The 21,718-nt window shown below is 43.8% G+C and overlaps 1 protein-coding gene across 2 annotated transcripts in view; it reads right to left on the bottom strand.

Moving 5' to 3' along the window:
- Positions 1-20,179: 20,179 nt before the first annotated feature.
- The window catches only part of TTC17 (tetratricopeptide repeat domain 17), a 106,640-nt gene continuing 105,101 nt past the window's right edge, over positions 20,180-21,718 (bottom strand). For both annotated transcript variants that reach the window (XM_031941354.1, XM_031941355.1), the window contains one exon: positions 20,180-21,359. In XM_031941354.1, coding sequence (XP_031797214.1) covers positions 21,228-21,359 — 132 coding nt within the window. In that variant the 3' untranslated portion in view covers positions 20,180-21,227. The remainder of the gene's footprint in view (positions 21,360-21,718) is intronic.

The following is a 21,718-nucleotide window of genomic DNA, read 5'->3' as shown; positions in this document are numbered from 1 at the left end:
CTCCCATCAGCCCCTGGCTTGGCCGGATGGCAAAACGGTCTCACTGAATGTCATGTTACAATCATCATTCCGGCTGCGGTGTTCTTTCAGCCCAGACAATGTCCCCTTAATTGGGGATTGATGTGATAGGGGGCCTCAGAAGAAGTAGAGAAACCTTAAAGTAAGCTAAGGATTCTAAGAGGGGAAGATGTGTGTGTGTGTGTGTGTGTGTGTGTGTGTGTGTGTGTGTTCTGGGTATGGGAAGCAGCTCATGCAAAATCAAGGCCACTTAAATGGAAATAGAATGTAGGTCTCATAAGGGGGAATAATGTATAAAAATTCTGGAAAGATTGGCTGGAGCCAGATTTCTCAGTCTTACTTCCACTAGGGTTAATCTACAGGCTTCTAGAGCACTAAGTATGCACTCTCTGGTCAGTACTGCCTCCTCCAGGGACCTATAGAGTTAACTAGATGTATCATTCTGTCCTAAGGCTTGAGCTTTCCTCCTTACCCACAAAGGAGAAAGAATTGAAGGAGTCACTGTAGCTACTAATATTAGTAGTAGAGGACAAGTTCTGGGTTTGAGCCTTTATTCCATGACTTTTCTCTACTTCTTAGACACATTCACATGGTTCTGAAAGTCAGGATTGTCCAGGAAATCATTCTCCTCTCTTTTGAAGGCTTGATCCAGAAACTCCTTTGCTTTTTCCCCATTAGCACCACCTTTGGGGGTAAGATTTGTAAGATTCTGCTTTTGCTTACAGGGACCCAAGTTGGCTATTTTAGCTCCTGTGTTATTAAGAGTTTTTAACTTTCATTTTTATCTCTTTCCCAGATTTATGTCTACTCCCTGAAGAGGTCAAGTTCAATGGCTTTTCTCTGACCCATATTCAAGCAATCATTTTTAATGTGGTATTTGTAAGGACTTTGTTAAAGATGTCTTCCTATTCAAGGTGCTCATATCTCCAGTGGTGCCATGAAATTTGAACATATCTCTTTGATAAGAGTGAACAAGCACTTTTGCCATTGGGTCCACTAGACCTGCAGAATACCCATGATTAGAATTATAGAGGATAAGTGCTGACCTTGGGGTGATATCCATTCATTCATCCACCTATCCACCCATCCATCTATTTACCCACCCACTTACTCATCTCTCTATCCATCTATCTATCCACCCATCCATCCATAGACCCACCCACCCACACATCCATCCATAGACCCATAGACCCATCCACCCATCCACCCATCCATCCATCCATCCATCTTTTTATCCATCTTTCCATCCATTTATCCATCCATCCATCCATCCATCTATCCATATACCCACCCACCCATCCATCCATAGACCCATCCACCCATCCACCCACCCATCCATCCATCCATCCATCCATTCATCTTTCTATCCATCATTCCATCTTTTCATCCATTTATCCACCTATCCATCCATCCATACATACATATACCCACCCACCCACTTATCCATCTATCCATCCATTTTTCCATCTTTCTATCCATTTATCCATCCATCCATCCACCTCCCCTCTTGGGCATCTCCCCAAGACTCTCAAGTTGAAAAACTGGTGCAAATCTACATTGGCAGAGTTTCTTCAACAGAAGAAACTTCTTACTCTCATGAACTCCCAGGTAGTCGGGAGCAGGGGGAAGCAGTGTCCTAGGTGCAAGAAGCTGGTCTCTTTGTCTCCCCTTGGCCCATGCCGTGCCACGCCCTCAGTTGCACTTGATCCTGCCGCTAAATTCCCAGTTTCTGCTCTGCTGGGAGGCCCTGAATGGCTGGCTTAGTGGCTAGGACTTTCTGCATGAAGCCCAGCCCATCACTGATGCATGATTGCAGGAGCCCCTGCACCACCACATCTCATGAAAGAGTTGGGAAGTCTCATTTCAGACGCCTCATCATTGCAAAGCACAAAATGAAAAGCAAAATAAAACAGAAACAGCCCAAACTCAAATACTCAACAGTTCCATGGGGTGGGGAGAATTCTAGGCTCTTGAGAATTGCTAGCATAGACCTGGGCTGCCAGAATGGGAGACTCCAAAACCATTTTCCCCCTATTCCCTTCTCCCCATCTAATTTACTTCCAAGGCTCTTAAGGAACATGAGGGGGTGTGAATCAAACCAGTCAGGGCCCCTTACCCATTGCTTTATTTCTCTGGAATAGCAAACATCATTTCTTTGCTAATGCAGGGAGGGTGGAGTTTTTTAGGGGTGAAAGAGCCCCCAGTTTCTGCAACCTTTTAATGGAAAGGCAAAAAGCTGGTGAGAAATGTACAGGTAACCTCCATTTCGGCTCCCCACCCCCCAAATCTTCTCAAACTGCTTGGTCTGTGCTTCATTTTCATCTGGGAAATTCCTTTGACTCCGGTGGAAGAAGGAAGATCTCAGACAAAAGGGTTGGGAGGGGGTGGGGATATGCTTGTGAGGATTTGGCAAAAATAGGGAACTAAATTCATCTATCTATAGTCTGCTTGGAGACAAACAAGTCCCCCCTCCCACGTCAGCCCCTCCACCTTGTCTCCCCCACCCCCTGGAAATAGAAGAGCCAGAGGGGAGAGGGAAAGAGAGAAGAGGAAAGAGGGAATGAGAGGGATTCTGCTGTCCTCGGACAGCAGAGGGTTAATCCCTCTGGGGAGCCCTAAGACGTCAGAGCAGGTTCTCATCTGTGGCAAGGAGAGCTCAACTTGGTTGGAGAGCTTTTATGCCTTGTTATTTTCCCTGATGTCTTTGTTTTTTTATTGAATTTGGATTTCAGGATCTGGCTTTTCTTTTTAATGTTTAAAATATTTAAAGGAGGGAAAGACAATTCATTTCCATGGAAAGGACAGGAAACCATCAAGCCCCAGAGTGGGATAATGAGGGGGAAATCTTAATTCCTGGTTCAGTTCTAGGACTGGGAGGCAGGGGACCTGGGTTCAAATCCTGGGGCTAGAATGTAACCCCAGTTCTTGAATTGGTCCCTCTCTCAGCAGGTCCTCATTTTCTTTATGTGTAAAATAAGGGGATTGAACTCAGTGTTCTCCAAGGTCCTGAAAAGCCTCCATCATCCAACACTGACTGGTCCTGAAAGGGTTTCCATCCAGGAGAAACCAAAGCCAGTCTGCTGCTAATGAAGCTCATCGCCCCAAAGTGTGGTCCCATGAAACTCCACAATGCCTTTCTGCTGAATGACTCACCATCAGGCACTCCCAACACATAATGGCTGCAGAAGGCAGAGACTGGATGAGATGTAAATTGTAGGAAAGGTGGAGAAGAGGACCAAGCTGGCCAGAGTTGTTGGGGGATCAGTGGGGGCCAACTGGCCAGCTTGCCTCCTGATTTTCCCCCAGACCATCCAAATTCCATGCAGCTGCCACACTGCTGTTTTCCAACCCAGGTCTGCCATGCTCCTCTCCTGCCAGGAAGCTCCTCTTGTCTCTTGGATAAATGACCTAATTCTCTGGCATTTCAAGCCCTTTAGCTTTTGTCCCAGTCCGTCCTAACAGATTGATTCACACATTCTATAGTGTGGTACTGGTACCCTGAGGACCCATCTAGACTTAGTGCTTCAGTGGCAGTGTGAGCCTCGTGGACTATATAGGAAGGGTAGTATCTAACAGAGTTGATGGTTGCCCAGGCCCTCGTATCTTCTTGATGGTCATTGCATTTACATGTCAAGTCAACAAGCATTTATTAAGCACTTATTATGTGCCAGGCACCATGCTAACAAAGATATAAAGTCAAAAACAAGTCTCTGATCTTCAGTGCAGAAGACAATATGAAAACGACTGTATACACAAGATATAAACAAGGTAAACTGGAAGTAATCTCCAAGAAAAGGCATTAGCACCTGGGGTATGAGACTAGCAAAGATTTCTTTCTTTCTTTTTATTTAGTATTTTATTTTCCCCAGTTCCATGTAAAAACTATTTTCACATTTTGTTTTGAAAACTTTTGAGCTCCAGACTGTTCCCCTTCCCCACTTCTTCTCTTACTGTCCATCCCCTGCATTGAGAATGCAAATAATTCAATTTAGGTTACACATGTGTAGGCATGAAAAACATTTCTATAATAGTCACATTGTAAAGGAAAACATAGAACCTCCCCCAAAAAGACCTCAAGAAAAATAACAAAAGTTTAAAAAAAGCATGCTTCATTCTGTCTTTAGACACCATTCAGCTGGGAACAGCTGAGCCTTTTTCATCACAAGTCCTTCGGAGTTGTCTTGGATCATTGTATTGCTGAGAATACCCAAGTTGTTCACAGCTGATCATCTTACAATATTGCTGCTACTTTTGTACACAGTCCATTTCACTTTGCATCAGTTCATGAAAGTCTTCCCAGGTTTTTCTGAGAGCATCCTACTTATCATTTCTTATAGCACAATAGTGTTCCATCACAATCAGATGCCACAATTTATTCAGCCATTCTCCAATTGATGAGCATTCCTGCAATTTCCAGTTCTTTGTCCCTATAAAAGAGCTGCTATTAATATTTTTGTACACATGGGTCCCTTTCCTTGTTATAAAAAAAAATCTCTTATGGGATACCGATCTAGTAGTGATCTTGCTAGATCAAAGAGTATGCATCATTTTTTAGCCCTTTGGACATAGTTCCAAATTGCTCGACAGAATGGTTGAATCAGTTCAAACGGAGGTTTGGTGGAGACCAATTGCATTAATGTCTTATTTTGGGGAAAGCTTCTTACAAAATGTAAGATGGCTTCTGAGTCTTGAAGGAAGTTGGGAATCAGAAGGCTCTCTGTATTTTAAAAATTGGGTTGAACCAAATCCTTTCATATAAGATGCAGGGTTTTCTCCTGGTCCATAGCTCAAAAGTTTTCTTGACCCCAAATGCCAGTAAAGGTATATAAGAAATGTAAGTGACTGCTGGATTCAAAGGAGAGAACTTGAAGCTCATGTTCAAACCTCCAGAACTGCTGGGCAGAGATTTCTTGTCTTTGGACGGGGCCATGTTGTGATGGACCATTTCATCATGTAGCATGAAGTGCAAGTTCAAGTGGGCAAACAAGAACTTCTACAGGAACAATCATTAACAAGCATTTATTAAGCACTTAGTAAGGCTGATCACTGGAGATGTGAAACAGGGCAAAGACACTGTCCCTGTCCTCAGGAAGCTCACAGTCTAAAGGGGTGAGACAGCATGAAATTATTAAGCACATACAAGATTGATATAGAATAAATAGGAGGACATCTCAGAAGGAACACACTAGGATGGAACCTGGAAAAAAAGAACCTGCAGAAGGTGAGGTGGGATCAGAGAACTGAAAGAAGCCAGAAGGATCAGGTTCTAGGTGGTCAGGGCATAAGCACTGAGTCAGGAGATGGAGTAACATGGTATGAGGAACAGCAAGGATGGTGATGTCACTGGCCAAAGAGTTATGAGCAGTATAGGTTAATGTGTGGTTTTTTAAACAAGGTTAGAATTGAGACATGGAGAGCAGGTGGCTCAAGAAAGTAAGCGTATATTCAAGGAGAACCATAGGCAGGATATTAGAATTGAGGGCTGTTGACCATGCTGGGGATGCTGAAGTTAGAGGAGGTAGACATGGCTCAGCATCTTGATGGCTACAGGAGTGACCTGGAGATTTCCTTTGACATTTGTGTTGATCTCCAAGCAAAAGTTTTGTCTGCTCTTTTACCTTTGTCCTATAGTACCAAAGGATGTAAGATCCAAAGATTCACAACTGGTGCATCGTTCAAATGGAAGACTCGACCAAAAGATCCATCACCTTTCCTATGGTCCCAGCTCAGAAGCACAGAGCAAGGCAAATGCACAGGTTAGAATTCCCTCGCAGAAACTACATTCAGGGAAGAGTCCAGCTTCCACATGTTGGTGTCCCAGGAAGATATAAGATAAAGGATTCATAGTGAGTGACCCCTGAGAGAGTGTAGTGTAGTGGAATGAGAGATGGATTTGGGGTAGAATTTAGTCAAATTCTAGCTCTGCTATTTAACCACCTTACACAGATTATCTTTCCTTAACTTCTTCATCTATAAAATAAAGGGCTTGGACTAAATGATCTTGGAGTTCTAGATTTGTTCTAGATTTGTGGTTCTATAATTCCATGAAATCCTTTTGCCTTTCTGGGATTCAGGGTCCTCAACTGTCAAATGAAATTAATAGAATAGATGACTTGTAAGGTCCTTTTCACCTCTAAATTATGAACCTATGATGTTGTGGTCAAGAGACCACACTGTAGTCTACCATTGTATAAACAGCTCCATTCATGGGAAGATGATATATAGCAACCACTAGATGTTCCCTTGTATCAGGACCTAAATCCATTCCTTTGAAGACACTGAGTTTCTGAATGAGATGGAAGCTCTTCAGTAGACTCGGTACTTTTAACTTCCTCTAGGAAAGCCATTATTTTGCCTAGGGAGTTCTCACCAAAAAACTGAAATCCAATTTAATCTAATTCAACAAGCATTTCTTAAGAACCTACTATGTGTCAGACACTACTTGGAGTTGGAGATAGGAAGGCCAAAATGAAAGCAATCTCCTCCCTTAGGGTTCTTTTATTCTGTTAAGACAAGGGGGAGCAGCTAGATGGTGTAGTGGATAGAGCACCAGCCCTGAAGTCGGCAGGACCTACCTGAGTTCAAATCTGGTCTTAGACACTTAACATTTCCTGTGTGACCTTGGGCATGTCACTTGATCCCAATTGTCTCAGGAAAAAAAAAAGGAAAGGAAACCTCAATCAATTAAATACTTATTGTGGCCTTCACTTACTATTCAAAAAAGAAATGTTTGCACAAAAAGCTTATGAAGAAGATGCTATCCACCTCCAGAGAAAGAACTAAGAGATAGAAGTATGTATAGCATGATGTTTTACATACATATACACATAATGTACACATACACACAGTATACATATGCAGATGTATGTATGTATGTGTACACACATATACACATAGTTGTGTCTATGGGTAACCTTCTCTAGGGTGGGGTAGGAAGAGAGGGAGGAAAAAATTACAGCAAAGAACAAAGGAAAAATTGGAAGGAAGCACAGAAAAGCAGGGTAGCTTTGAAAACAATGTATAATACTCCTTACATAGTTTTTTTTTTAAATAAACGGTGTAACACCTGAAGCAGAGAGATACATGCAGAATAAAGGTAAAAGGATGGAGCAAAATCTACTATGCTTCAGGTGAAGTCAAAAAAGCAGGGGTAGCCATCCTGATCTCAGATCAAGCAAAAAAAAATTTATCTAATTAAAAGAGATAAGGAAGGGCACTATATCTTGCTAAAGGGTAGCATAAATAATGAAGCAATATCAATATTAAACATATATGCACCAAGTGGTGTACCATCTAAATTCTTAAAAGAGAAATTAAGAGAGCTGCAAGAAGAAATAGATAGCAAAACTATAATAGTGGGAGATCTCAACCTTGCACTCTCAGAATTAGATAAATCAAATCACAAAATAAATAAGAAAGAAGTCAAAGAGGTAAATAGAATACTAAAATAAACGGTGTAAAATGGAAAGTCATGATTTTATATTGAATCCTCTTTTATGTTGTTCTGTGTATATGGAGATGTTCTTTTTTTCTTTTTCTTTATGTATTTGGGCTGAAAATAAATTTAAAAAAGAGGTGCTAGTCTATCTAGTGAAGGGAAGGTCTTAAGAAGGAAACACACCAGGGGAATAAATGATCTATCATGTTTCCTTTTAAAATTAATTGTAATTTTTAATATATTGATATAGCAGACATTTCTAGAGAAGCAACCAAACGCCTCTTAACTTATAAAGTAATAACTTTATGAAGTGATAATTTTAATTGTGGAGGTCTTTAGGATGGCATCAAGTCAAGTCAACAAGCACTAACTATAGGCAGCCGCTATACTAAATTCTGGGCTACAAATAAAAGTAAAATAAAGACAATTCCTCCCTTCAAAGTGGTTTATATTCCAGTGGGAAAGATAAGGTACAAAACGGACATGAGCAGTAAGTTATGGGGCAGGAAAAGGTACTGGGATGGGGCCATGGAGACAAAGTCCAGGAAGTCAGAGGCAGCGGCCTAAAAGTCTCCCCCAAGCAGAGCTGTGACTGATGGCTGGGGAAATACCTTCATCCTGATGTTCGGCCGTAGGTAGGAGAGCCGATTGATATCAAAGGAGCTGGTGAGTAGGAGAAGAATAAGCTGGAAAGAATAAACCAAGTCGACTGATGAGAGTGACAACGGAGGAGAAACGTAGCATGGCCATCAGCAGTCTTTTATCAGTTTATGTCCCAACAAGCTCTGAATATCACCCTCCCTATTACTATTAGTTAACTGAATTCTGTTCTGATCACTCAGCAAAGTGAACTGTGGTTCCCTTGCTAGATGGTGCAGTAAAAAGAGCACTGCTTGGAAGACCCGACTTCAAACTGGCATCAAATACTTACTAACTGTGTGACTGGAAAGTTACTTAACTTTTACTTTTCTTAGTGTCTAAAATGGGATAAAAATCCCTACTTTTCAGAGTGGCTCTCAGGACAAAATGAAATAATGTTTGTAAAATACCTTGGAAATCTTAGAATATTATATAAATGCTAGTTATTGTTGTTCTTATATTATTATTATAATAACACACTTAATATAAGCTATTATATTGTTTACTTTGAGTAGGAATTAATCATATATCCTATGCCCAATTCCTATTATTTGTATTGAGTATCTTCTTCTTTCCTTATTTTTGGGGATATCATAGACTAATGTCCAAAGTAGAAATGTTTCCAGATTGGCTCAATGAACCAATGAATATGAGAATGGGGAAACCCAATCTGTTGAGAAGAGAGCCCACTCTCCTAGCAAGGAACTCGTGGGTTCACAACCACATGACTAGGTCACAAAGCAGGAAGGATTGGGAATCCTGAGGCTCTGTGAGCCCTAATAACAGTTACCTCTAGCATGTATGGCAAACCAGTTTTCTATATTACTCCGAATCTGCCAGATTCTCCATATCTTAGGACACAATGATATTCTATTACATTCATTTACCATACTTTGTTCAGCCATTCCCTCACTGATGGGTCTCTATTTCGTTTCAAGTCTTTGCTACCATAACATGAGCTGCTATAAATATTATTAGACATATGGTCTCCTTTCTTCTGTCCTTGGTATGTGTGTCTAATATATGTGGGTCAAAGTATATTTACGGCTTAGTGAATTTTGTGTGGAGGGCCAATTGCTTTCCAAAATGGGGGAACCAATTCCACAGCTCTACTAACTGAAGGCTTGGGGGCCCTCCTAACAGCAGAGTATTGGATGTATTTTTGACTTCACACATACACACACACACACACACACACACACACACATTTTATATATATATATATATATATATATATTTCATCTTTTAGAACATTGAGAAAGCTATAGGAATAACTATTCTAGTCTTAATTTCGATTAAGAAAAAACTGAGTCTGAAGTAGACCGATGAGAAGGGATATGGCCATTTATTAATGCCTGGGGTTATTTCCTTTAATACTATTACCAATGACTTTGGTTTTATAGCTTCATAGATTTGAGAGCTGGAAGGGACTTTAGAGGCCACTGAGTCCAGCTCCTCATTTTCTAGATGATGAAGCTGAGTCCCAGAATGGTCCAGTGTTCTGGGTTGACAGCTTCTCTCTCTCTCTCTCTCTCTCTCTCTCTCTCTCTCTCCCTCCCTCCCTCTGCCTCTCCCTTTCCCTCTCCTTCTTCCTTTCCTTCTCCCTCTCCTTCTCCCTCTCCCTCTCCCTTTCTCTCTCCCTCTCCCTCCCTTTCTCTCACCTTTTCTTATAGGACAATTAAAGAGAATAAATGAGGTCTTAAAGTAAAGGCAGAGAAGAAAAAATAGTAATATTGGTTTTTAGAATGTGATTCCTTGAGGGCGGAGACCATTTTGGCCTTCCTGTACTGTACCCCTGTGCTAAGTCCAATGCCTGGCAAACAGAAGGTGCTTAATAAATGCTTGACTACAGAGCCAGGGTCCCATAAAAGTGGGTGAGTTTGCAAACAGGGGAAGTCTGTTCTGATTGGTCCACAGTTCTTACCTGAGCTACTCAATAGCAGGGCGCTCACAGTTTAACCTATAGAGATACAGGTTCAAATTTTACCTGAGCTACTCACTAACAGTGTGCCTACAATTAAACCTATGGAAATATGGGTTCAAATTTTACTTGAGCTACTCAATAGCAGGGTGCTCACAGTTTAATCTGTGGAAATATGAGTTCAAATTTTACATGAGCTACTCAATAGCAGGGTGCTCACAGTTTAACTTATAGAGATATGGGTTCAAATTTGACCTGAGCTACTCAATAACAGTGTGCTTACAATTTATGCTGTGGAAATATGGGTTCAAGTTTTGCTTGAGCTACTTAACAGCAGTGTGCTCAGTTTAACCTACCTGAGTCTCAGTTTCCTTTTTGGTAAATTGCAGAAAATATTGCTCAGCTAACTTTGAAGAACTCTACTATTATTTCTTGCATTTCTCTCCTGACCATCACCAGGATTTGGGAATTCCCAGGCTTTGGGTAACGTACTGTTTGTGTGGTAAACAGGATTTTCTTCCCTTTTGCCTCCACCCCAACGCAGGGGATGGTCATTAAAAGAATTCGAATTGGCTTCTAATTACTCTACCCTGGGAGAAGAAGGTTTGCAGATGGGAGGGCTAAGTTGCTGAGGGATGCAGTGTGAGAAACCCATTGAAATCATGGTGATGTTACCATAGCAACCACAAGCGGAGGCTTCTTCCTGGGCCTCGAAGCTTTAGAATGAATCCTGACAGACAGCCCTGATGAGAAGGGCTTGGGAGGGTGGGCTCAGTAAGAGATCACCTGCAGATGAGGCTGCCCTGCAGGAGGGAGTCCCCGGCTGCCATGTTGTAAGAGAAAGCATCAAATTCACTTCTGAGTCTTCTTCATCTTCAACTCCCCCTCCCCCCAAAAATCTTTTGTTTTCACAGAGAAGTAATTTCTGGATACATCCTTTTCACTCATTCCCTAGTGACCAGGAAAAGCAGTTAAGTCAGACCAACTAAATGAGTCTGCAGCCTTCCTAGTCGCAGAGATTTAAGAGGTGGGAGAGACCTCAGAGCTATCTCATTGCTGTCCTTGTTGTTTCATCCTTTTTAATCCTGTAATCCCATTTGTTTTTTGTTTTGTTTTGTTTTTGCAGATATTGGAGAGGTTGGCCATTTCTTTTTACAGCTCATTTTACAGATGAGGAAACTGAAGCAAATGCAACGAAGTGGCTTGTCCAGGGTCGTATAGTTAGTATGTGTCTGAGGCTGGATTTGAACTCAGGGATATGAGTTTTCCTGATTCTGAACCCAATTTTCTATCTACTTTACCATGTAAGGTGCCCTGCTTCATTTTACAGATGAGAAAACTGAAGCTGGGAGGAAAAGTAGACTGAGTCATACAGGGAATAAATAGTAGAGCAAGGATTTGAATTCAGGTCTTTTATCTCCCAAACCACTTTTTAATCTCCCTCCAACAAAAAACAATATATATATATATATATTATATATATTTTACTTCTCATCCAGAGTCAAGACTATTCATAATAATTATTCATTTTTTGTGGATTGATAATATTCCATTTCATTTATATGCCACAATTGGTTGGGTCATTCCCTATTAGGTGTTTGCCTTGTTTTTTTTGAAAGGCAATCAGAATTAATCCTGTGTGATAAACAGGATCACACAGCCAGTGTCAAGTGTCTGAGTCTGGATTTGAACTCAGATCCTCCCGACTCCAAGATCAGTGCTCTATCCATGGTGTCACCTAGCTATCCTGCCCCTCTTTGTAAATTTTTTTCCTGAGGCAATTAGGATTTCTCTTTGTTTTCTAACTTGTTTTCTTCTAGTCCATGGCCAGTCTCAGACTTGGACTGCTGAAGAGAAGTGGGAGAGTGGAAGACAGAAGGGAGGGACTCCTTGAAGAGGGGACTGTTTCTTTTTTTAATTAAAAAAAAAGTTTTTTTTTATTTGTAAGTTCAGGCCTTTTCATAATGCCTGAGTCTTGCTAGATCCTAACTGAAGGAAGTTCAGAAGGCAAACCAGACAAACAATGGGGACACGATTGGGACCACCATGTGAAATGAGAAATTTCCCTGGAAAAAGAGCTGTGTATAATGAAGTTTCACAGTTTTGTGTTCATGTTTACACAGGGAAATGCTTGTGTTTGTTAATGATTGTCAAATCCCTAACAGTCAGTCAACTTTTACAAAATGCCTACTATGTGCTAAACACTCTGTGCTAAACCACTTTTCACATCTCATTTGATCTTCCCAACCACCCTGTGAAGTAGGTATTGTTATTATCCCCATCTTATAGCTGAGGAAACTGAGTCAAACCACAGAGCCTGGGGGACTTGCCCATGGTCAGATGGCTATTAAGCGTCTGAAGCTGGATTTGAAAGCATCTATCCCTGACTCCAGCCTCAGCAGTCCGTCTACTGCACCAACCACAAAAGGTAACACTTGCTCTCAAGGAGCTTCCAGTCCAAAGGAAGAGACAACATGCAAAAACCATTGCAAAAATGAGCCCTCTCTCTTTGTCTCTGCATCTTAGATCCTCCAGCTTCATTCAAGGCTCCTTCAAAGCAGCCATTGCTGGCTCCCCCATTGCCTGGGATCCCTCCCCAAAGGACTTTCTGTACATGTGATTTCTGTGTCTGTGTTGTTTCTCCCCAGGATTTGTGAGCAGCTGGCTGGGTGACATAATGAAAATTCAGAGATGACAAGATCTATAGTCAAATCCCACCTCAGATGCTCTTGCTGGGTAAGTCACTCAGTTCCCTATCTGTGAAATGGGGATAATAAAGCACCTACTTTCTAGGGTTGATGTAAGAAAGTGCTTTTCAGACCTTAACTTGCTCTAGAAATGTTCACTAGTATTAAGCCCCTAGAGTACAGGATTTTTGTTTTTTATTACTTTGTTTTTCTGTCCTTGTCTCCTTAGCACCCAGCACAGTCTAGACACTAAAGGTTACATTGGAAGTGTGTAGCCAACGCTTGGTAAATTGGATTGGATTCCCACGCTTACACAGACAGTTGGTACTGAAGGCAGGACTAGAACCAGGGCCTTTAACCCTGACTTCCCATCCCACGCTCTTTCCATTAGACCACACTGCCTCCCCGGTCTTAGTAGAAAAAGAACAGGATTTTGAGTCAGAAGCTTTGGGCCTCCGTTCTCTTATCTGTCAAAGGTGGGAGGCTGATCCAGGCGACCTCTCTGGTCCTTCTAGACTGAATCTTCTGTGCTTCCCATTGTTTGTATTTACCTGCTGCCCCTGCCTGGCTTAGCCACTGAGGCTGATCAGTATCCTAGTTGACGTCATCCTAGGATAAGGGACCAAAGGGAGGAGACAGAATTGCTCAGTTATCACCTTTCTTCCCTTTTCCCAGAGATCCTCTGGGCCTCAGGTTCCCAGGTTGGGGTAAATGATCCCAAATCTTAGGAAGCCAAGAAAAAGCTGGGTTTTGGGGGGCCTCCAGCCTAGCAGCTTCTCCCCTCTCACTCCCCAAGGCTCTGGCCTATGATATAAAACATTCTGGGAACATGGGGGTATGGGACCCCCCATCCCCTCCCCACGGCCGCCCATTCTGAAGCTGGCCAACCTTCTTCTAGATCAGTCCTTTAAGCTCCCCCTTGTGGCTGTGAAACCGCACAGTTCTTTTTATTAATATCATTATGATTATGATTACCTCCCCTCTCAGTGATGGCTGCTTCCGCCACGGTGGGCGTGGGCCCCTAAAAACGATCCTTGGAGCCCGTTCCTCTTGTGCCTCCGTTCTTAGGGGAATCACTGCCGTCCCAGGGCCCCATCCCAGCCGCTGAAAGAGCTGGCCAAAGGACCCTGGACATTCAATTCAGTGAACTGCTGTCTATCCAGCACTGGCTGGGTTCTCAAGCCCCTGTCTCCCAGAACATGAGACACTGAGGCATATTATACAGCATGGCAGTGAGGGAGGGAAACCTTTCTATTTCCTTTTAAATTTTCCTTTTTATTCAAATGGGTTCCAGAGAAGCAGAGATTATCATTCAAAGAACCATCAGTAAATCTCATTTACTGGGCGCCTATGACCTGCTAACACAGTCCTAGTTTGGGAGGACCTAGAGATGCAGAGTGAGTTTGTGTGTGGAGCCTCCAGGAGGGGGCTAAGGCTGGAGGTGAGGCTCTCTGGCGGCAGCACGTCCCGTGCTGGACAGCTCCAGTCGTTAGGAAATGCATAAAGGCCTTCCCTTTTACGCTTTGTGCACACACATGTAGATGTATATTATTAATATATATGTACAAATTAATATATAGTACTATATATAATATGTCTATGTGTATATAACACAGGTGTATATATATACATATATGTATACATATACATACAAATATATCTACATATAAATATATACATATATAAATATATATACATATATATAAACACATACATACACACATATATTAGTTCTTTCTGGAGCCAGAGAACAGAGCTACTACCCTGCCACTTCAAACACTGGATCTGGAGGATCTGGAGGATCTGGAGGATCTAGAGGATCTGGAGGATCTGGAGGATCTGGAGGAATCTTTAAGATCATCAGGCTAACCACGATCCCTGCCTTCTTAGGCCTAGAGTCCAGATAGGGATTCAGACTGAATTTGCAAACAGACTTTGAATGAGATTTCCCTTTCACATCACCAACTCGAAAGGCCTGACGTTCACTCCAACAACGACATCCTTTCTTCAGCCGGCCTTAAAATCAGGAAATCTTGACTTCTATTTCCCTGATTACACTAGTTACGGAGTTTGTTGTTCAGACATTTTCATTCGTGCCGATTCTTGGCAGAGATGCTGCGGTGGTCTGCCTTGCCTTCTCTGGCTTGTTTTTACAGATGAGGAAACTGAGGTGAACGGGGTTGCCCAGGATCACATGGATAGGAAGTGGCTGAGGTTAAATCTGAACTGGGGAAGTGAGCCTTTCTGGTTCCAGGGTCAACACGCTGTACCCTGTGCCACCTCTGCTGTCTCCTAGGCAATGAAGACTTAAAATTGCCATCTGAATTAAAGGACCTAGGTGGAAGAGGGGATTGAGTGCTAGACTCGGCATTAGGAAGAACAGAGTTCAAATCCTGTCTCATAGGCTTGCAATAGTGACTAGCCATTGAGCCCAGGCTTTATAGCACGAGCAGAGAGCTGCTGGTAGAATGTCTTCGGTGTGAGGGAATGGGGAGCCTGGTGTATAATCCTGGAGAGACAGATGTGCTGGAACTGGTTGCAGCCCATTTCCTCAGGGGCGAAAAGCACCCTCTGGCAGACTGCCACTGTGGGCTAGAACCAGGGGGATGCTCACTGAGATTGTTTGGCTTTTGGTTCTTTCTTTGTGTGATCTCTGCCAGGCTGACAGTGCTCTAAGGAGAAAGACCCTGTGCTCCCCCCTTCCAAGGCCAACATGAACGTTGGTCTCAGTTCTTTTCTTTGGCTTTTGTTCTCATTTTAGATGGAGGAAACTGAAGGCTACCACTTGTGAGTTGTGGAAAACACAGGAGCCTGAAGCCGCTGAGGTCCAGGAGAACAGGAGCTGAGGGCACACCCCGTTCTGCACCCAGCCCAGTGACCTTGGGTATCCACCTCCATTGGTGGCTGAATCAAAGGCTGATCCGGCTGAGATGGAGCATTCAGACATGGATCTGGGTGCAATCAGAGGGCTCTGAGTCTGCTCTTCCCAGAGATGTGAATGGTGCAGGAGACGGCATGGCTCCCAGATGCTGGAGAAAGGAATATTAATATCTGTCCTTGGTATAAAGTAAATATAAAGTCAACTGGTTAATGGTCAACTGTGTGTGTGTGTGTGTGTGTGTGTGTGTGTGTGTGTGTGATGGATACACTGAAGTGGGACTTGAGCCAATTGCACTGGAGAACAAACAGCCCAACCCCAAAGAGTACCCCATGAATCCTATAAAAATGGGGGGTGAGGACTAGATGGTGCTTTGGGCTTGAGTCTTTTTCAGCTCCAGAGAGAAAGGACTCTGACTGCTGTAGGGAGCAAAAAGGAGAGAGGGATTTGTGAAGTGGGGAGAGGGCAGGGGTGGGTGGGTGGGAATTTCCCCTTTGGAGAGGGGGGAATGAAATGCAGGGGTGACCTTCCGTCTGCCCTGTCAGTTTCTCCATCTGTCATCTCCAGCTTCCTCCCCCTGACGTCCCTTGTTTCTTCATCTCTGCTCCTCAAGGACACCGTTCCTGTCAGAACCGAGTCATTACCACCTGGGCCGCCCAGGCTCAGCCCACCAATGCTCAGCCTTAGGTCCAGCTGCCACCTGCAGGATTTTAAAAGCAACGGGCCTCTCCCTGCAAAATGAGCCGGGGCCAATTCTGCCCGGCGCCACCAGCCCATGCTGATGCTGTCTGCTCTCTCAAACCAGCCCCTTTCCAGATGCAGGGACCCGAGCAGCGTGGGAATGAAAGGATGCCCTCCAAAAACAATCTTGCGGATGCCTTCGGCTAAATTTTTTTTTGGGAAACTCCACTACCAGAGGTCTCAGCATCCTTTCTGAGAGCCAAACAACATCTTCCTGGGTATTTTCAGGATGTATGACATAAATGTTTTTTTAATTAATTAACAATTAAAGGCCCTGATCCTCTGAAAACCAGGATCACTATCAAAGCTTTCTAATAGTGAAAAATATAGGGGGGAAAAAGCTTGGCACTTCCTCTTGGCAAAACCATGATGTTGGTGGTCCGTCATTGCCCCCATTTCATAGAAAAGGACACTGAGACTCAGAGTGGGTCTTGCCCAGACAGTATCAGAGCAGAGATTCAGATCCCTCTCTTTCCATTCCACCACACTGCCTCTGGCCAAACTCAGAGATGGAACACCAGGAGTGTCTGTCCAAAGCATAGGGTTCCCCAGGAAGAGTTGGGGCCCAACTCAAAAGGAATCCATTTGGTGTCCAGAACTGCTGTCAGTTTTAAAAAGGGAAAGCTCTGGAGGCTTTCAGGCCAGACACCATTGTCTCTGCCAAGAGAGATGCACAGGGCTGGCCAGAATTTGGGAGCTCAGCTAGTAACAGCCACAGTATCCCTCCCTCCATGTTTCAGGTGGATATGGAGACCACTTCCCTGACTCACCTCATCCTCAGCATCCCCGATGGTCTCTTAGAGGCTCCGTCCCGTCCTTTGGCTGATGGCGACAGTCAGGTCGAGAGCTCACACCTGGTGGAGCACGGACCACCTGCCAGACCAGGTAACTCTGACCCGACACACCTAAGGACGGGCTCAGGCCTTCTTCCTCCCAGTCACCACTTTCCTTGAATGACTTCTTTCACACTAAACTGTTGGAATGGATCTCTTTGAAGGCAACGGCCACATCTCTGCTTCCTTGGTCCCTACAGTGCCTACCTGGCTCAGGATGGGACACATAGGTGGTGTTTGCTGAGCACGAGGTCACCAAATGAGGGCAACTGTCACGTGTGTGTGTGCGCGCAGTCACTCTCCAGTCGTGTCTGGCTCCATGACCCCATTTGGGGTTTTCTTGACAAAGATACTGGAAGGGTTTGCCATTTCCTTCTCCAGCTCATTTGAGGAAACTGATGCAAGCCGGGATAAATGACTTGCCCAGCATCACACTGACAGCAAATAGACATTTAGGATGGGATTGAATCCAGCACATCCTCCCACTAGGACACTTATCCAGTGCTTTCTTCTCTATAAAATAAAGGGGGGGTGGATTTCCTGGCTTTATGATTCTAGAGCTTACTCCGAGGGCCACCTAGGTAGCATAGTGGATGGAACACGGGCCCTGGAGTCAGGAGGATTCAAATTCAGTCCCAGACATTTGACCAGAACTAGTTGTGTGATGGTGGGCAAGTCATTTAACCCCAGGGGAAAGAGCTTACCATGTTCTAAGCCCTAGGGATACAAATGCAAAAGCCAGGGACCCTGTCCTCGAGGGTCTTACATTCTATGGGAGACCACATTTGGCTGAGGAGGAATCTTGGTCTGGTGGCCACAAAGGTGGATGGAAAACAGAATTATCCTGAAGTATAATCTCATGAAATCTGAGGCTCCTCCCTCTCCTAATAGCAAAACTGGCATTTATAAAGTGCTTTACACTTTGTGAAATATTATACCAAGTGATCCTCATAACAACAATCCTGAGCTATTCTGATTTTAGAGGGGGGAAACTGAGGCAGAGGGAAAGCTAGGTAACTTGCCCAGAAGTTATACAACTATTAAGGAGCTGAGATGAGATCTGGATTCAGGTCCTTCTGACTCCAGAGCCGGTGTTTTATTCACCGTGCCCACTTTTAGCAGCTGTGAAAGAGGGGGATAAATTTGTCCTTTTTGGGAAAAAAGGGAAGAGTGCAGCAATAGGTTTGGAAGCTACAGAGGCAAATTTAAACTTGTTTCCTAATAATGAGAGCGGCCCCTCAGTGGGAGACCTTAGAAAACTGGTTACAATCCTTTCCCACTTCAATCAGTCAATCAACAAACATTGATTAAGCACCTACTACTATGTGCTAGGGCAGAGCAGAAAAAGAATAATCTGAGAGAAGGCAGTGAAAAAGGTTGGAGGATGGAGAAAGAGCTTTCCCCAAGGTAGAATCTGAGCAGAGTCTGGGTAAACAGAGAGATAGAGGTGAAGGGCTCCTTGAAGTCTCCTCATGAGGGTCAATCAGTACAAAATCAGGGCCCATTTGGAGCATCATGACAGAAGAACCGTAAGAAGGGCAACGTATAAAGCCAGGGAGGAAATCTAAGGTCACCAACGTTCAGGACGGGAGGGTTTCTATTATGAACAATTTTACATCCAAACTGAGGTTCTATTTGGTCCTGGAGGCGACAGCCCCCTGAGCAAGGGCACTGACATGGTCAGATTAGAAAAATGGCTTTGATGGTGGAATGAAGATGGATGGAGTGGAGAGAGATTTGAGACAGGGAAACTCGCTGGAAGGCTATATTAGTGCCTGATCAAGCATGATTCCAGATGAAATATGTTATCCACCTTCTGACGGAGATGGGATGGACTCAAGAGAGCAGACAGATGTATCTGTTTTAGTTACATATTTGTAACACTAAAAAAAAGTGTTTTTTTCTTTTCCTTTTTTTCCACTGGAAGGGGAGAAGGCAGATTTTCACTGACTGAAAAAAATTGCAAATTAATTAAAAAAATTTTTTTAAATTAAAAAAAATATAGATTAGGGCTTCCTGGTCATTTTTTATCTGAGAAATTTTTACGTGATTGCAGTTATATAAAATAGGTGTACAAACCAAGTATTTACTGATAACAAATCATAATTTCACAGCTATGAGGCCCCATATTGGGTCGGGACCTACAGTTTAAGGCGCTGGGGTCTGGGTGAAAGACAAAGATAATCTTAACTTGGGGTCATGTACAGAAGGGAACACACTCACCTTCTCTAAGTCTACTCCAAACCTGGTGTTCCCCAGCAGCTGCAAAGATCTCACGCCATAGGACCAAGGACCTGCTCAGTGAAATCCAGACTCATCCAAAGACAGCCCAGAGTGAGGAATTCTTTGGCCCCAAGAACTCCAGGAAGAAAGCTGCCTGCTAAGCCCTAGTGGAATTGTTGCTTAGGAGAGGGAAAACTCGGGGACACTACCTCATATACCCCTTAAGTGAGGGAGAGTGGGTGTCTTTTGGAAGGTCTCCCAGAACCTCGGGATTTTCATCCTGAAAGGAGAACCCAGTCAGTGCTGGAGTCACCAAAGACCCCATGGACAGTGACCACATAACGGCTTATGAGGAAGTGGGAGCAGAAGGGTTTTTGTTTGTGACTTACACGATCCTTTGGTAGAAAATCCCTCAATATCTGCCGACTGGAGATCGGGGAAAGGAGGGAGGAATCTTTCCCAGCTCCCTCTGTCACAAGCTGAGTCTGTCTACAGGAACTACATCACTGTCTGGCCTGGCTTGAGCAAGGAGGGAAATACTTTAAGTCTAGAGTTAAAGCAGGGGCTTGCAGGTTCCTAATTAACGTGGGGTTAACAAAAAGATCATCACCACCAGGAGACCCGTATTTTGCTCATAAAACAGCTTTTATTTTTGTTCTCAGTATGTGCCCTTGAAGATTTCACATGGTCTGGAGGTCTGGGTCCTCTCCAGACCGAAGGGAAAAGCTTGATTTAGATTTGAACAGTTCTAGGCAGTTCAGAGTAGCATTAAGTCAGAAGGCCTCAGAGAGAGGGAGTTTACACTTGTACCTTTTTCTGAGATGGGTAATACAGTGAACAAAAAAGAAATCAATAAAACAGAGACTCAGGTCTGCAGAGGTCTGCAAATATCCACACACACACACACACACATATACATAGCTGTGGAGGTCCATCTCTATGTACATATGTGTGTCCACGTATGTATATTTACACACGCACTTAGGTATAAACACCTTCTATATGAGATTTCAAGTTACTGGCTTCCCTGTGTTTTGTGATCAAAATACAAATGGTTCAGATGTTGTACATCGCTGATTTTCCTCGTCTCAGTCCCTCCCTCCCACCCCACCCCCCAACATAAATAACATTACAAAAGGTTGGATGTTCCTAAGGTTTTTTTTTTCTTTTCAAAGATTTTGTTTTTTTTTTAATCACTTTCCCCCCGCCCGCCCCAGCCCCCCCCTGCAAACTACCTCTGGGCTTGTAACACAGCAGCATGAATTGGACAAGACTGGGTAAAAGCATGGATTTCCAATGGATGGACAGCTGGACATGGTATCTTGTTATCTGGTGTAGGGATGGGGTTTTTGCATTTCCACCAACAGATGCTACAACATTAGGAAGCAGATAATTGTCGGGACTGTCCCAGCGCCCTGTGTGGGGGGGAGCTGGTCGGACCGCTGAGAAAACCCGGAAGGTGTTTAGGGATGTGACATCTCCGGGAGTTTCTCAGCTCAGTTATTTACACAGTTTTCTTAAGCTACGTTTTCTGTTTGGAACAACTGTTTCCAAAGATGTTTCTTTCTGAGAGGAAGGCAGGGAGGTGAGGGGGTGGGACTGGGGAAAGGAACCAAAGAACCAAACCAAACCCCCTGTCTTAATCCCCCGGCTTATCATCAACACACTTCATTAAGAGTAGATACTGGACAATGATTGGTTTCTTTCTTTAAAAAAAAGAAGAGCATGAGAAAGAAAGAGAGGAGAGGAAGGGAGAGAGAAGAAAAAAAAAACAGAGAGAGGAGAGACAGAGACAGAGAAATAGAGAGAGAAAAGAGAGAGAGAGAGGAAGGGAGGAAGAAGAGGAGGATTAAGGAGAACGTCGCTCTTTTTTCATAAGTAAATGACACTGGATGGTTCGGATTCGGTTCTTGGCCGGTGCAAATTCGGGCTGCAGTTTTAGTGTTGACTCATACCACATCATGGCCTTTTCAAACTCCTCCTGCATGAGACAGATGACCAAATGTGAGAAATAAAAACATCCCGCCTCCGACTGCCCCAGCCCTAGCCCCTCCTTTGAGGTCCGGGAGAAAAGGGGCAGCTTCTACACCAGGACATCCCATCGCCTCAGACGCCGGAGGGAAGCGGGGCAGACACCCTCCCTGAAGGGGCTGGAGCTGGAGGAGGCACTTTGGCATTTCAGAACCTTGAAAGCATGGCTGGCTTGGAGCCCTAAGCTCATGGCCCAGAGCACCAGCCGTCACTCCGCCGGGCATTCTCACCCACGAGGCAAACCGGGAGCCCCCCGAGGTTCTAGGGGGCCGGTTAGTTGGGAATCCCACTTGTGTTTCTCCTGAGACA

This window comes from Sarcophilus harrisii, chromosome 6, assembly GCF_902635505.1.
Source record: "Sarcophilus harrisii chromosome 6, mSarHar1.11, whole genome shotgun sequence".
Taxonomy (NCBI): Eukaryota; Metazoa; Chordata; class Mammalia; order Dasyuromorphia; family Dasyuridae; genus Sarcophilus; species Sarcophilus harrisii.
The sequence above is the reverse complement of the archived record's forward strand: the minus strand, read 5'-3'. Positions and strand labels throughout refer to the sequence as shown.